General features: G+C 45.9%; 1 protein-coding gene across 1 annotated transcript in view; it reads left to right on the top strand.

The window, feature by feature from the left end:
- Positions 1-17500, top strand: part of mcf2l2 (MCF.2 cell line derived transforming sequence-like 2) — a gene marked incomplete at its 5' end in the record, with an annotated part of 156436 nt that overhangs the window by 117725 nt on the left and 21211 nt on the right. The window contains 3 exons of the mRNA XM_079507069.1: positions 5299-5344; positions 5473-5570; positions 15888-15974. Coding sequence (XP_079363195.1) covers positions 5299-5344; positions 5473-5570; positions 15888-15974 — 231 coding nt within the window. The remainder of the gene's footprint in view (positions 1-5298; positions 5345-5472; positions 5571-15887; positions 15975-17500) is intronic.

Below are 17500 nucleotides of genomic sequence, written 5' to 3'. Positions count from 1 at the left end.
GAGCTGAGTAATGAATGCTATATAGAGTCTGGGACTATAGCCCCCATGAGCTGAGTAATGAATGCTATATAGAGTCTGGGACTATAGCCCCCATGAGCTGAGTAACAGAATGCTATATAGAGTCTGGAACTATAGCCCCCATGAGCTGAGTAACAGAATGCTATATAGAGTCTGGGACTATAGCCCCCATGAGCTGAGTAATGAATGCTATATAGAGTCTGGGACTATAGCCCCCATGAGCTGAGTAACAGAATGCTATATAGAGTCTGGAACTATAGCCCCCATGAGCTGAGTAACAGAATGCTATATAGAGTCTGGACCTATAGCCCCCATGAGCTGAGTAACAGAATGCTATATAGAGTCTGGAACTATAGCCCCCATGAGCTGAGTAACAGAATGCTATATAGAGTCTGGGACTATAGCCCCCATGAGCTGAGTAATGAATGCTATATAGAGTCTGGGACTATAGCCCCCATGAGCTGAGTAACAGAATGCTATATAGAGTCTGGAACTATAGCCCCCATGAGCTGAGTAACAGAATGCTATATAGAGTCTGGACCTATAGCCCCCATGAGCTGAGTAACAGAATGCTATATAGAGTCTGGGACTATAGCCCCCATGAGCTGAGTAACGGAAGCTGCCATTTCCGTTCACGAAAATATATTTTAAAATATCTTATACATTTTATTTTTGTATTTAGCAACAAGCTATATATATGCTTAGATGATTTCTATTTATATTAGAATAAATTTGCGTGACTGTAAAGACAAAACGGGAGTGGGGAGGAGGCTCCACTTTATCGCTTACTCATGACAGCTCTTCCGTTGGTCCAGACTGACTGTATGATGAAGCATTTGGAAATTGCGAGAGTCAACAGTCTGGTAACGTGAGACTACTCTCACTGTGCACTCAACTCTGAGTGGAGCTCTGGGGAAACTCGCGTTAAAAACAGTGGATACTGGTCTGGATAGTCATTCTGGCGTGGCTAAACTGTGAGTGTTGACGTAGCGCATTATAGGACCAGAGTCCGTCTGTGTTTAACCTATATCCAGGTGTACCAAAATCAGCTCGAGAGAGCGCCCCATTTTATTAGTAATATTTTTATTATTAATTAACTCAAGGTTCTTTATTATTTGCCCATGGGCAAGCGTAGCCCTTATGCTCATGGGCAAGCGTAGCCCTTATGCCCATGGGCAAGCGTAGCCCTTATGCCCATGGGCAAGCGTAGCCCTTATGCCCATGGGCAAGCGTAGCCCTTATGCCCATGGGCAAGCGTAGCCCTGATGCCCATGGGCAAGCGTAGCCCTGATGCCCATGGGCAAGCGTAGCCCTTATGCCCATGGGCAAGCGTAGCCCTTATGCCCATGGGCAAGTAGCCCTTATGCCCATGGGCAAGCGTAGCCCTTATGCCCATGGGCAAGCGTAGCCCTTATGCCCATGGGCAAGCGTAGCCCTTATGTCCATGGGCAAGCGTAGCCCTTATGCCCATGGGCAAGCGTAGCCCTTATGCCCATGGGCAAGCGTAGCCCTTATGCCCATGGGCAAGCGTAGCCCTTATGCTAGTGTCCATGGGCAAGCGTAGCCCTTATGCCAATGGGCAAGCGTAGCCCTTATGTCCATGGGCAAGCGTAGCCCTTATGCCCATGGGCAAGTAGCCCTTATGCCCATGGGCCCTTATGCCCATGGGCATAAGGGCTACGCTTGCCCATGGGCATAAGGGCCCGCATGCAAGCGTAGCCCTTATGTCCATGGGCAAGCGTAGCCCTTATGCCCATGGGCAAGCGTAGCCCTTATGCCCATGGGCATAAGGGCTACTTGCCCATGGGCATAAGGGCCCGCATGCAAGCGTAGCCCTTATGTCCATGGGCAAGCGTAGCCCTTATGCCCATGGGCAAGCGTAGCCCTTATGCCCATGGGCAAGCGTAGCCCTTATGCCCATGGGCAAGTAGCCCTTATGCCCATGGGCATAAGGGCTACGCTTGCCCATGGGCATAAGGGCCCGCATGCAAGCGTAGCCCTTATGCCCATGGGCAAGCGTAGCCCTTATGCCCATGGGCAAGAGTAGCCCTTATGCCCATGGGCAAGATTAGCCCTTATGCCCATGGGCAAGCGTAGCCCTTATGCCCATGGGCAAGAGTAGCCCTTATGCCCATGGGCAAGCGTAGCCCTTATGCCCATGGGCAAGAGTAGCCCTTATGCCCATGGGCAAGCGTAGCCCTTATGCCCATGGGCAAGAGTAGCCCTTATGCCCATGGGCAAGCGTAGCCCTTATGCCCATGGGCAAGCGTAGCCCTTGTGCCCATGGGCAAGAGTAGCCCTTATGCCCATGGGCAAGAGTAGCCCTTATGCCCATGGGCAAGAGTAGCCCTTATGCCCATGGGCAAGAGTAGCCCTTATGCCCATGGGCAAGCGTAGCCCTTATGCCCATGGGCAAGAGTAGCCCTGATGCCCATGGGCAAGAGTAGCCCTTGTGCCCATGGGCAAGCGTAGCCCTTGTGCCCATGGGCAAGCGTAGCCCTTGTGCCCATGGACAAGCGTAGCCCTTATGCCCATGGGCAAGCGTAGCCCTTGTGCCCATGGGCAAGCGTAGCCCTGATGCCCATGGGCAAGCGTAGCCCTTATGCCCATGGGCAAGCGTAGCCCTTGTGCCCATGGGCAAGAGTAGCCCTTATGCCCATGGGCAAGAGTAGCCCTTATGCCCATGGGCAAGAGTAGCCCTTATGCCCATGGGCAAGAGTAGCCCTTATGCCCATGGGCAAGCGTAGCCCTTATGCCCATGGGCAAGAGTAGCCCTGATGCCCATGGGCAAGAGTAGCCCTTGTGCCCATGGGCAAGCGTAGCCCTTGTGCCCATGGGCAAGCGTAGCCCTTGTGCCCATGGACAAGCGTAGCCCTTATGCCCATGGGCAAGCGTAGCCCTTGTGCCCATGGGCAAGCGTAGCCCTGATGCCCATGGGCAAGCGTAGCCCTTGTGCCCATGGGCAAGCGTAGCCCTTATGCCCATGGGCAAGCGTAGCCCTTATGCCCATGGGCAAGCGTAGCCCTTATGCCCATGGGCAAGCGTAGCCCTTATGCCCATGGGCAAGCGTAGCCCTTATGCCCATGGGCAAGCGTAGCCCTTATGCCCATGGGCAAGCGTAGCCCTTATGCCCATGGGCAAGCGTAGCCCTTATGCCCATGGGCAAGCGTAGTCCTTATGCCCATGGGCAAGCGTAGCCCTTATGCCCATGGGCAAGCGTAGCCCTTATGCCCATGGGCAAGCGTAGCCCTTACGCCCATGTCGCCGCAGTGCAGCGCCAAAATACTTCTTGCAACATCAGAAAAAGAAAAATGATTAATTAATTTATTTATTTATTGTTATTTATTTACAATTTGTTTTGATATATGTTTATGTTGCATTTAATTGTTATAATCATTACTATATTTTCTCTTTTTTTTTTGTCAACGGTGGTTGGTGCAGGGGTTTGGGGGTAGGATTTTAAAAAATGAGGCAAGGGGCAAGCCACTGATTGCAGTAGGCAAATAATTTGAATCACGCTTTGTGTGCATTCTCTTTGTATGCCTGTACCTGTGCCTTTCATCCGAAAAATGAAATAAAAATGTATCCAAAAAAAAAAAAAAAAGGAAAAAGAAAACATAGAGGGGGGGGGGGGGGGGGGGGTAAGAAGACATACAACTCCATTGTAGAGGAGCAAGTACTTTTTTTTCTTTGGGCCATGGTGGCATAACTTACAGTAGCCACCATGTTTGTTTGACTAGGTAGTCGTGTTTTAGTCGTGTTTTATGCAGGCAAGGCTCTATTGATGTGGTCCAGCCCCATTGTATGCACTTTTCACTTCAGAATTTTCTTTTCTGAGAAAGCAAAGCCTGGAAGTTATTCTGAATTTCAATAGCCTTCCTTTCCATGAAAAAAAAAAAAGGCTGTTGGAGCTGAATAGAATATTTTACGTCTGCCAAATGCTTTTCCTCCTGAGCCTGTATTACACAAGGCGGTTTCAAACAAAATCACTGACAGAACTTTGCTATCTCAGGTGTACGTATACTGTTAGCTCTGTGGTTTGGTTTGTAGTTCCTTAGTGTCTACTCTTATCTTTACTTTAACCCATTCTGGGCGGGAACCCCTTTTGGTGTTTTAAAGCATTATGTTATGCTTTAGCTATTGGAAAAATAGCAGATCTACAAGCTTGTAGATCTGCTATTTTTGAAAAATCGCGAATATATATTCTTTCAGAGCGAACGTTTTTAACTCAAATATTTGCTTCTGTCGGGGTCCCTGGAACTACATATTTTCAGATAGGGGTCGGCAGCCAATTACATATATTTTTGGGATCCTTGACAGGGAAAATGTTTGAGAACCACTGACATAGAAACATGAGGTTTTTCAAGAAAACTGTCGGGATTTTGAAGACATTTTGTAGAATCGTTCGTCCTCAGGTCTAAATTGGTTAACTCTCCCTCCAGAGGATTTGTTCTCGCACAGCAGAAACCTCAGCCGGGGTAAATATTGTTGAGGTTTCATTTATGAAGCTCGTTGTTTAGACATGAGTTGAAATCCCAGGCTGTAACTGTCGAGGTGGGAATATATATTTCTCCCTCGTCTTTCTCTTTTTATACAGAGGCACAAATTGATTTCCTGCTGCTGGTCAATAAAAGGCAGCGTACACAGGCTTTGAAGCCAGTCATATTTTAGTCATTGAAATTCTCTGTATCTACTGTCTGCTTGTCATTATTATAGTCTGGACAGACACTCGAAACTCGAAAGTTTTGTTGTGCAAAGTGGAATGCCAAATCGTCAACCGATCATAGTTGTTTTGTAACTCAGACATCAATGCCATTTTTAAAACGTTCTTGTCGTTGGATATGGATTGTACCAAATCACAACGACACTCGAGACACTTTACTTTTGAGCAGAATGGTCTTTAACCCATTTTGGGCGGGAATCCATTTTGGTGTTAGCATTATGCTATGCTTTAGCTATTGAAAAATAGCAGATCTACAAGCTCATAGCGCGCCACCGAGTGGCGCGCTACGAGCTTGTAGGTCTGCTATTTTTGAAAAATCGAAGAACGACTGACATAGAAACATAGCTTTTTCAGAAAACTGTCAGGATGTAGAAGAATTCAGAATCTGATCTCAGGTCAAAATGGGTTAATTCCCTTGAAGTCTTTACCCCAGAGACTGAGAAAGACACTAAACCCAATACTGCTTTGTAACCTAATGAAATGAAATTCAAAACAAAGAAATGAAAACCTTATCAATCTAATCTTTTGTTTTCTCTTTCTCTCTTATGTGTTCACAGAAGCCAGTCAGAAGATCTCTGAGGGCATCTATAGTGGCCCAATGAGGCAAGGAACTGAATTAAATCTCACGCAAACTTAAAACGTGTACTTGATGAATGCTTGTTCATCATTCATAATCATAACAGATGATGAACCTTTTTCTGACCCTTTCATTGGCCTGTTTGTTCCAATAGGAATGTACGTAAGATGGCACTGAGGCAGTCTGATTCGTCGAGCCCAGAGACGTGTTTCAAGAGGGCCAATCCCAGCCCCAACATGAGACAGAAGAGAGGTGAGTGGTCATCACATTTTTTAAAGGGAAAAAAACTCTTAGCTCTATGAACGTCGTAGAGAAGACCTCGTTCTAAGATATCCCGAGTTCTTATGTTATGATTCAATGTCATGCCAAAATGCATCTATATAGATTCTATATAGATGTATTTTGGTTGAAAATCCATGACTCTCACCACGTCACCATAACTTCCAAACAAGGTGAAAAAAATAAATAAATAAAAAAAAAAACAATTGAACACCCAGAAGAAGTTAAAATGTATTTTTTGAACAATGTATTCCATTTTATTAAACCATTGTTAATATGGTAGTGCCAAATGATTCTGTCCTCATTTCTGACTTAACCAAGCATCCTCGTTTGGAATATAAACGCTTCTAGAGAGAGATCAGATGTGACAGCACGAGGTAGTAACGGAAGATTATACCTCCCGGTGTTGGGGGGGTAATGGAAGGGCAGGGCTTTTCAGAGTAAAATCTGTCTCATCTGCTGGGCGCTCTAGCTGCTTTATTTTGAAAAATTCCGGCGACACTGGAAGTAAATGGGTTTATACTGGGATGAAACCTCTAGAAGAACGTGGTTCTATAGGTTGATAGATAGATAGACATCAATTCAGCCACTGCCCTTTTACCCGTCTGTAAAATAACTGCCCTCTCCAGACCACGAATGCAGCATTTAACTACATGGTGAAAGAAATGCAAAATGCCACTCCTCTCCTATTATTTTTGTCCAAAAGCCCCTTCCCCTCTGACACTCTCTGCACTGAGTCATGTGGTCCAGTTCTCTCTCAACAGGCTGTATCTGTGACCGTCTGTGGTCCTTACAGATAGGCCTTATATTATCTGACCCTTCAGTGTTCACTGGCATTGAAAGGTATATGAAGAGACAGACATACTGTCCGGCAGCCTGGACACGTTGGACGGCTGGACGCACACACATTGCAAACATTGATTCATGAACCATTATGTTATCACGCGTGTACACATGTACACGCACACACGCACACACACACACACACACACACACACACACACACACACACACACACACACACACACACACACACATACACACACACGGTCACCAACTCACACAAGGACCAGCTGCAGCTAAGATAAGTTTTCCTTAACACATGCATGCACTCCCACATGCACGCACGCGCACATCATTGCGTGCGCGTGTGCACAGCATTGTACACACACATACACACACACACACACACACACACACACACACACACACACACACACACACACACACACACACACACACACACACCAGTTTTGCTGCCACAGTGGCGGATGAGATAGCAAGTACGATTTCACGCTAGTAAGAGCTCCTTCGTGCCGCTTCCCTCCCTGCGAGGAGAATAACCGCAGTCCATCAGTTAGCACTGTGTGTGTGTGTGTGTGTGTGTGTGTGTGTGTGTGTGTGTGTGTGTGTGTGTGTGTGTGTGTGTGTGTGTGTGTGAAGCCAAGGCTGAGTGAAGGTGACAAGAGGAGCACCTCAGTCAACTCCCACGGTCTCCAAGGAAAACACCTCTTCTGTCTTTCTCTCTTTCTTTCTTTCTTTCTTTCTTTCTTTCTTTCTTTCTTTCTTTCTTTCTTTCTTCGTTCCTTATGGGGGTTCCAAATGCACCCTTACAGGTCCTTGAAATGTAAAAGTTTAACACGCACGCACGCACGCACGCACGCACGCACGCACGCACGCACGCACGCACGCACGCACGCACGCACGCACACACACACACACACACACACACACACACACACACACTTGACACCTCACAGTTTGTAAGGTGCTTCTCACTGATCAGACAGGTACAGTACAGTACACACATACTCATGCATATGCATATATATCACATACTGTACACACCTTTCCACCACATTCCTTTAATGTTGTGCAGCGTGGATGTTGGAGGCGTGAGGTTGCCATGTTTGTACCAGGAGATGTAAGGTTGTGAAGTTGTTGACAGAGCAGTATACTAGGACGCATGTGGGAACGCTGTAATATTAAGACTCCGTCCTAGTATGAGCCAATGAAATGGCTTATTGTGACAGGGTAGCACCTCTTACTAAAATGTAAAATCCTGAAAAACATTCTAAATAGCCGTTGTAGATCAACTGCATGGTATAACGTTTTTTTGTTGAAATGGAGATCATTTCCAGCTGTTCTTTTAGCACAAGCTAGTCTGGTGTTAGGCGAACCCAACATAGAGCACCGAAGTCCTGACGTCACTGTCAGTAGAGGGCGTCAGTCCCCAGGTTCGTGTACTTTTTATTTGCATTGTAATCTCCATAGGGGGATTTTAGATCGCCTCATATAAGAACTGTGTTTGAAAAATAAACCGATCACCCCGGCCTTTTCACTCAGAAGCATATGAAGCATCGACTGAAGGTGGAAATGTACAAATATACCCAAAGAGTAACAAAATAAGCGTTAGAAACGAGCCAAACAACCCAGAGACTACATTTCCGGGTAGGCGGGTGGCTGCATCTGCCCGTCGCACAACAGAAACTGAATGTTAATTACGTTAACTGAGCTTACATCAACGAGGAATCTCAGGAACGCAATGTGTTGACAGCTGGACGTGACCTATATTAGCAGCGACATTGCCATCATATACATACGGCTTTTGCGGCTACATTAATTCCATTTTCTCCAGAAACTGGCTTTATCAAATATGAATGGACATCATTAACGACGCACAGCCACCCCCCTGACAGAAAGGCCGCGGTAGTCGGTTTATTTTTCAAACACAGTTCTTATATGAAGCAACCTAAAATCCCCCTATGGAGATTACAATGCAAATAGAAAAATACATGAACCTGTGTACTGGCGCCCTCTACTGAAAGTGACGTCAGACTTCGGTGCTCTATACTATAGAAAGAGTACATCCCTTAGCTTGGAGGGGCGATTGCTCTGCAGTTGACATGTTCATTGTTAAGCTAACTTCATCAGTCACCATTTGCATGTATTTTGCGCGTGCAGTCCTTACAAAAAATGCATTGCAGCCCTATTTGGTGTAGGAATTTAGTAAGACCAAAACCTAAGCATGGAATTAAATACAAATATAATTTCCATTGGTACAGAAAGTAGACAAGTACAGTATATGCCTACTTACAGTATAGTACAGTGGTTTTCAACCAGTGGTCCTTGAGGGGTTTCCAGGTGGTCCCCCAGCTAAATGGTCCCCCATTTGCAACCAAATGGACCAGTAAGGTTTTTACTGGTTTTTGGTTTCTCAAGAGTTAAATCATTGTTCAACATCTGCATTACTTAATTTACAAGAAGTCTACATAATTGGATAATGGAATCATGGACAAAATCCTATCCAACGATAACAAAATGCGTTAGTTTTGGGCCAGCAAGTCTAAATGTCATCAAATGGTGGTCTGTGGCTCAAATGCTTAAAGCTTTGGCTTCAGCCTTCACCTTTTTCGTGCTAAACCTGATCATGTAACACATCTGTCTTTTAAACATGAAAATGTAAGTACCGAAATAAACTATTCATTCAAACTATTCATTCATTCAATGCTGAAAACATAATGGGCCTTGATATGAAAGAGGTTGAAAACCACTGTATATAGTAGACTGGTGATCAGTCCCTCCACTTTCCCTCCTCTCTCCATCTCTCTCCCCTTCTCTCTCTCCTTCTCTCTCTCCCTAGCTCTTCTCTCTCCTCCACTTTCCCTCCTCTCTCCATCTCTCTCCCCTTCTCTCTCTCCTTCTCTCTCTCCCTAGCTCTTCTCTCTCCTCCACTTTCCCTCCTCTCTCCATCTCTCTCCCCTTCTCTCTCTCCTTCTCTCTCTCCCTAGCTCTTCTCTCTCCTCCACTTTCCCTCCTCTCTCCATCTCTCTCCCCTTCTCTCTCTCCTTCTCTCTCTCCCTAGCTCTTCTCTCTCCTCCACTTTCCCTCCTCTCTCCATCTCTCTCCCCTTCTCTCTCTCCTTCTCTCTCTCCCTAGCTCTTCTCTCTCCTCCACTTTCCCTCCTCTCCATCTCTCTCCCCTTCTCTCTCTCCTTCTCTCTCTCCCTAGCTCTTCTCTCTCCTCCACTTTCCCTCCTCTCTCCATCTCTCTCCCCTTCTCTCTCTCCATCTCTCTCCCTAGCTCTTCTCTCTCCTCCACTTTCCCTCCTCTCTCCATCTCTCTCCCCTTCTCTCTCTCCTTCTCTCTCTCCCTAGCTCTTCTCTCTCCTCCACTTTCCCTCCTCTCTCCATCTCTCTCCCCTTCTCTCTCTCCTTCTCTCTCTCCCTAGCTCTTCTCTCTCCTCCACTTTCCCTCCTCTCTCCATCTCTCTCCCCTTCTCTCTCTCCTTCTCTCTCTCCCTAGCTCTTCTCTCTCCTCCACTTTCCCTCCTCTCCATCTCTCTCCCCTTCTCTCTCTCCTTCTCTCTCTCCCTAGCTCTTCTCTCTCCTCCACTTTCCCTCCTCTCTCCATCTCTCTCCCCTTCTCTCTCTCCTTCTCTCTCTCCCTAGCTCTTCTCTCTCCTCCACTTTCCCTCCTCTCTCCTTCTCTCTCTCCCTAGCTCTTCTCTCTCCTCCACTTTCCCTCCTCTCTCCATCTCTCTCCCCTTCTCTCTCTCCTTCTCTCTCTCCCTAGCTCTTCTCTCTCCTCCACTTTCCCTCCTCTCTCCATCTCTCTCCCCTTCTCTCTCTCCTTCTCTCTCTCCCTAGCTCTCCTCTCTCCTCCACTTTCCCTCCTCTCTCCATCTCTCTCCCTAGCTCTCTCTCTCCTTCTCTCTCTTTCCCTCCTCTCTCGATCTCTCTCCCTAGCTCTCTCTCTCCTTCTCTCTCTCCACAGCCGTCCCCGACCGTGTCATCATATTGCATCACCCTGAACTTCTCCCTAAGTCTCTCTGTCTCCCTCCTACCCACGCTCCCTCCCTGTCTTCTGTGTTACTGTTATGGTGGTAATGATGATGATGATGGTGGTAATATGGCCAGTTAGAAAGCTAATCCGCCACAGGGCAGGAGACCGGAGGGGTGAGGCCTGTCCTTGAAACACAAACTCCTCATAAAGGAGCATACATCAACCGTCCGAGAAGGAAAATCAATCACAGCTGACACATTATGTGGCCACCATGGAGAGATAGTAAGGCCTCAGCTTATAAGGCTATATGAGGCTTATTTAAATGGCCCGGCGTGGGCGGAATACGCTGGGACATTTTGGACGTTCTCATCCGGTATACGGACTAGCTCTAGCACATTGGCCCTCAAAGTGAGGTCCGGGAATCCCTAGGGGTCCTTGAGGGAGTTCCAGGGGGTCCCCAGCTAAATTATAGATAGTTAGGAGGAACCAAATGAACCCCAGGGTTTGTATCGCAACGGGTCCATTTGCTTCCATTTGTACACTCTCAGAGTTAAATTAACATTGATTTTTACAATATAAATTGGGGTCCAAGAGATATAAATGCCATTAAATGGGTGCTCATATCAAACTGGGGGTCCTTGAAATTAAAATGGTTGAGAATCACTGCTAGAGCTCTTCTGGGGGTCCCTGGCCTGTCTTTTCAAATGGAGGTCCATGCGTGGGCTTATACATGTCGATATGTGGGTCCTTGACATGAAAGCTTTTGAGAACCACTGCTCTAGCGGATCACATTTTGATAGACAACACAGCTGGAAACCCTGTTTCCACCCGTTGCGTTGCAGGGAGGAGGAGACACTGAACCCCAATATAGATGCATGACTGCATGCGACTCAATAGCAGGGGCATCAACTTTATTTATTTTCAAAAGTCAGTAGAGAGTGACAGGTATAAGGGGGAGAGAGAGATGAGGGGAATGATGTGCAGCAAATGATCCTCCCAGCCCAGAAATCAAACGGCGGATTCTCTGTCAGGCATCAGAGGAGCCGATGTATGCACTCCAGTTTTATCAGGTTGCCCCAAGCGTCAACTTTAAAAAAAGATAGTTTGGCATTAACCCATTCTGGACGGGAACCCCTTTTGGTGTTTTTAACTAAGCATTATGTTATACTTTAGATATTGAAAAATAGCAGACCTACAAGCTCATAGCGCGCCACCGAGTGGCGCGCTACGAGCTTGTAGGTCTGCTATTTTTGAAAAATCGTGAAAAGGAGGCACAAATCTTTGAATATATATTCTTTCAGAAGACTTTATTTTATTTTCCTAAATGGGATAAAAAGGCTAGCACTGCTCTCTGTCCACACATTTCTTTCTTCACATTGTACGTTTTATTTTCTATGACAACTTTAGGGCATTTTCAATGTTCTATTTTGAGAAAACTTGGCACAAGATGTCACTGACAAACCATAATGATTGACAAGTCTATAAATGGACATGGACACTCTCAGATTAGGACCATTTATTCTTTTTTACAAAGGGGGCATTGAGGTGCTTGGGTCAGTGCCAGGGTCAAATTTGGTTTGAATCTTCCGTAGCACTGTATATAGTTCACCGAACACAATTGGCCATGTTTGCAGGAGGGACGCTGGGAGGCCATTCTTTCTCACTGCACTACCGACTCCTCTACAGGATGTTCAGGGTGCATTCTTCAGCACAGGTTCCTAATAATCCACTAAAAGGAATGGGTTGTTCTTCCACATGTGCTACAATGCTACATCCTCCCATTGTAGCTCTTTGCTGGCAGGTGAGAATAAGTGGCAGGCTAAGATTCCATGTTTATCAGAGGAGGCATGTGGTTTTAAGATTCCATGTTTATCAGAGGAGGCATGTGGTTTTAAGATTCCATGTTTATCAGAGGAGGCATGTGGTTTTAAGATTCCATGTTTATCAGAGGAGGCATTAGTTTGGTTTTAAGATTCCATGTTTATCAGAGGAGGCATGTGGTTTTAAGATTCCATGTTTATCAGAGGAGGCATTAGTTTGGTTTTAAGATTCCATGTGTATCAGAGGAGGCATGTGGTTTTAAGATTCCATGTTTATCAGAGGAGGCATGTGGTTTTAAGATTCCATGTTTATCAGAGGCGGCATGTGGTTTTAAGATTCCTTGTTTATCAGAGGAGGCATTAGTTTGGTTTTAAGATTCCATGTTTATCAGAGGAGGCATGTGGTTTTAAGATTCCATGTTTATCAGAGGCGGCATGTGGTTTTAAGATTCCATGTTTATCAGAGGCGGCATGTGGTTTTAAGATTCCATGTTTATCAGAGGCGGCATGTGGTTTTAAGATTCCATGTTTATCAGAGGAGGCATTAGTTTGGTTTTAAGATTCCATGTTTATCAGAGGAGGCATGTGGTTTTAAGATTCCATGTTTATCAGAGGAGGCATGTGGTTTTAAGATTCCATGTTTATCAGAGGAGGCATGTGGTTTTAAGATTCCATGTTTATCAGAGGAGGCATTAGTTTGGTTTTAAGATTCCATGTTTATCAGAGGAGGCATGTGGTTTTAAGATTCCATGTTTATCAGAGGAGGCATGTGGTTTTAAGATTACATGTTTATCAGAGGAGGCATGTGGTTTTAAGATTCCATGTGTATCAGAGGAGGCATGTGGTTTTAAGATTCCATGTTTATCAGAGGAGGCATTAGTTTGGTTTTAAGATTCCATGTTTATCAGAGGAGGCATGTGGTTTTAAGATTCCATGTTTATCAGAGGAGGCATGTGGTTTTAAGATGCCATGTTTATCAGAGGAGGCATGTGGTTTTAAGATTCCATGTGTATCAGAGGAGGCATGTGGTTTTAAGATTCCATGTGTATCAGAGGAGGCATGTGGTTTTAAGATTCCATGTTTATCAGAGGAGACATGTGGTTTTAAGATTCCATGTTTAACAGAGGAGAGAGGAGGCATGTGGTTTTAAGATTCCATGTTTATCAGAGGAGGCATGTGGTTTTAAGATTCCATGTTTATCAGAGGAGGCATGTGGTTTTAAGATTACACAAGTGTGTGGTGAAATCAGGAAAATGGCATAATTGGCATAGTTTTGAGAAATGGGAAAAATTGGTCCGTGACCCACGGATGAGTCCTGACATAGCCAACCACATCCCAATGGAGCTGTCAGCCAGATTCACAAATAAGTAGAGTGTATCCACCCTGTTCCTTTGGCTAAGAGAGTGTTGCGCCATTTGTTAGCTCAGTGTTTGTGCAAACACTGTTTTCATTTTAACAAGTCGACAGTGTACTCGAAGTCTGAATCTTCCAGACTCCATGAAATCCACTCTGCCATTCAACCTGCCTCTCACCTTTTTGTCTAGCCTGAATTTCCATGTTCTTTCACTTCATTGTTAAGTCTAAAATTGCAGCTCTTGTCAAAGAGCCCGGTCGAAGAGATTTCAGAGAATACAATAAATCATCAAATTGAAATCCCATATTAATTTGCTGTTTCAGCAGACTGAGGGTTTTTGAACAGCCTGACACTAATCCTGTATTATTCCTGGGAGTCTTTTTATTTTATTTTTTAACGGCTCCAATAGCAACATCAATTATATCGGCCTAAAATGTACGCAGCCATTGTTGTTTTAAACTGTCTCAGGCTGTTTAATTCCATCGTTGCATTCAGAGGACGCTGAGTGACCAACTAAGAACCAACCGAGTCCATCTAAGAATACACACAGCGTGATGTGATGGCATCATCAGGTACTGACATCACAACAAAGAACATTGTAATTGACATGAAAAGTGATTCAGGCAGCTGTTTATAGAGTTTAAAAAGTAGGTGGCTTGCGCACATCCAGACTGGTGCTGGACTAAGGTAAGTACAGTGAAGAGAAGAGAGTCCGCACACGACGTCCGCACACGACGTCCGCACACGACGTCCGCACACAACGTTTCGACCGCAGGCGGCCTTCATGAAGGCTGCCTGCGGTCGAAACGTCGTGTCTTATATTATGGTGTTTCAATAAAAGAAAACACCATTGGAGCAAACCTGTGTGCGGACTCTCTTCTCTTCAGCTGTTTATAGAGCACAGACAGACAGACAGACAGACAGACAGACAGACAGACAGACAGACAGACAGACAGACAGACAGACAGACAAATGGAGCAGAACCAGTCCATTATTTTTTTAGCACACCAGAACTTAGGGATGGGAGGAGTTGCAGAAGGCGAGGCAGTTATGCGCAGGCTATTTGGGGGGAATAAAAGTTTCATGGATGGATGGATAGATGAAAAGTTTAAACCAATGAATAATTGGTACTCTCTGGTTCTCTTTTTTCCCATCTCAGATTAGAACAGCATTGTATTTTTTGGTTTTTTTCGGTGGCCTGCCTTAAACTTGATGTATACTTGGCTGTTCCTTGGTGTTGCACACCAAAAATAGCAGATCTACAAGCTCACATCATCGTCTGTTTTCGGTGCATGACACCAACAAAGTAACATGGATTTTTTTTTTCTCTACATTTTTATCCCACAATTTGTGTAGCCCATTTCTTTCCACCCAGTGTCAATTTGTCTAATGTAATCCTGGGCGCTACACTCCCTCTGCCAACCTGGGGAGAGCACCGGACTGACATGGCTTTTTCTTACACATGACTCACATCTCCAACACTACACTTTGGAAGGGTACGGTCTGGTTATACTGGACCAATTGAATGTTCACTGGTCTACGAGGATATATAATAGCTGTTATACCACCTGTCTACTACATTTTAAACCAGCCATTTTTTCTGCAACACACCGAACTTCTCCAATTTTGGGCTTTGTGTTAAGTGGCTCATTGTGCCTCGCTCTGTTTAGCACACTGCTACTAATACATTTCCTTTCATTTGCTCCTGTACTAAACCTCTCTCCCTATCTCCTCTAAACTAAACTCTAAACTAAACCTCTCTCTCTATCTCCTCTAAACTAAACTCTAAACTAAACCTCTCCTCTCTCAGCTCCTGTACTAAACCTCTCTCCCTATACCTCTAGTCTAAACTAAACCTCTCTCCCTATCTCCTCTAAACTAAACTCTAAACTAAACCTCTCTCCCTATCTCCTCTAAACTAAACTCTAAACTAAACCTCTCCTCTCTCAGCTCCTGTACTAAACCTCTCTCCCTATACCTCTAGTCTAAACTAAACCTCTCTCCCTATCTCCTCTAAACTAAACTCTAAACTAAACCTCTCTCCCTATCTCCTCTAAACTAAACTCTAAACTAAACCTCTCCTCTCTCAGCTCCTGTACTAAACCTCTCTCCCTATACCTCTAGTCTAAACTAAACCTCTCTCCCTATCTCCTCTAAACTAAACTCTAAACTAAACCTCTCTCCCTATCTCCTCTAAACTAAACTCTAAACTAAACCTCTCCTCTCTCAGCTCCTGTACTAAACCTCTCTCCCTATACCTCTAGTCTAAACTAAACCTCTCTCCCTATCTCCTCTCCTGTACTAAACCTCTCTCCCTATCTCCTCTCTCAGCCGATGCTTCAGCCGGCAACACGGCCGTTAACGCTAGGAAGCGCTTCACCTTGCAGGGACTGTCCAATAGGAGGTCTCTCCAAGCAGGTAACGCCTCAACGCCACCACCGTGCAGCGCTGCACTCTTGATCATCGTTCAAAACCCTCATCATCATCATCATCATGTTCTTCTTTCCTTCTTTTCTACATTTTTATCCCACGATTTTGCAACCCATTTTTTCCACCCAGTGTCAATTATCTAATGTATTCCTGGGCGCTACACTTCCTCTGCCAACCTGGGGAGGGCAGCGGACTGACCTCATGCTTCCTTCTATGCATGAGGAGTCCAAGCTGCTTCTTTTCACCACCTGACAGGGGGGAGTTTCTCCGGCCGAACGTATCAGGTGGGAGGAACACGTTATTCCGACCAGTTCCTTTCCCTTCCATCAGGCGCCCCGGCTGGCCAGGGGGAGGTCGTTTTTAGAGACCAGGATTATTGCATGTTTTTTGTGAGGGTACCTACCCTAGGGGACACGGGGAGAACATGCAAACTCCACACAGAAAGGCCCTTTCGCCAACCCCGCCTCGGGTATATTGGGCACTGATGGCGCGGAGGAGAGAACACGCCCCCCAGCGCCCACAGCGTCCCCAGCGGGAATCGAACCCAGGACCTTCTAGCTGTGAGGTGACAGCACTACAGACTGTGCCACCGTGCCCCCATCATCATCATTTTCATCTCTACCATTGGCACCAGTGTTCTCACTGTCTTCCTCATCACCAACACCATCATTATTGTCGTTCTTCATTGTCATCATCGTCATCGTCACTATCCGTGTCAGTTTTGTCGTCGCTGCGACATCGTTTCGACGCATTCACCGTAGAATCTGCAATTATCCTCGCTGTCGTCATGTTGAGAATGTTCACTGTCATCTCAACGCTCCTGCATTTTGTTTTAAGTCGTTTTTTGCCGGTGACTTTCCCGTCTCCGTCTCTTGGAAGCCGTGCTTCCTGCGGCGGTGTCCTCTTTCCTCTCCCCTCCAGTGCGTGGAGGTGTCATTGTCATGGTTCTGCCCTCGCTGCGTTCCAGCGCCTCGGGCGGCTCACCCACATAAAGGCCACGTCTCGTCTCCCGCCCTCCGCCTCCCCATTCATGCCTTTATCTTTTCTATGTATGTCAGTAATGTCTATTTGCGACCAATCCTCCTCACCGAACCTGCAATTTAGGAAAGAACATTGAGAAGAGGTAAGACGGAGAGAGAGGGAGAGAGAGAGAGAGAGAGAGAGAGAGAGGGAGAGAGAGAGAGAGAGAGAGAGGGGTCGGGGGGGGGGGGGGGGATGATATCTGGGCTGGGGAACAGCAGGTCTAAATTCCCCAGCACAGTGCCGCGCTAAATGTCAGCCACTATAATATTCAAGCCATCTTGACATTTTGGAAGCGTATTAACATTTTTGGAGGAGGACAGTCCTTGATTCCAGATACCACCTTATGTTGTAGTGGTCAGGGCAGGTTTCAAGCCAACGTGGAGCCTTAGTGAGACACCAGGGGTGGTGTGGGGGCATAGTTAGGCCTCGGGCATGGGGAAACATTGAGTTTTATTGTTTCATTTCATAATACAATGTGATTAATCACTGGC

This window comes from Electrona antarctica (assembly GCF_951216825.1).
Source record: "Electrona antarctica genome assembly, chromosome: 7".
NCBI lineage: Eukaryota > Metazoa > Chordata > Actinopteri > Myctophiformes > Myctophidae > Electrona > Electrona antarctica.
The sequence above is the reverse complement of the archived record's forward strand: the minus strand, read 5'-3'. Positions and strand labels throughout refer to the sequence as shown.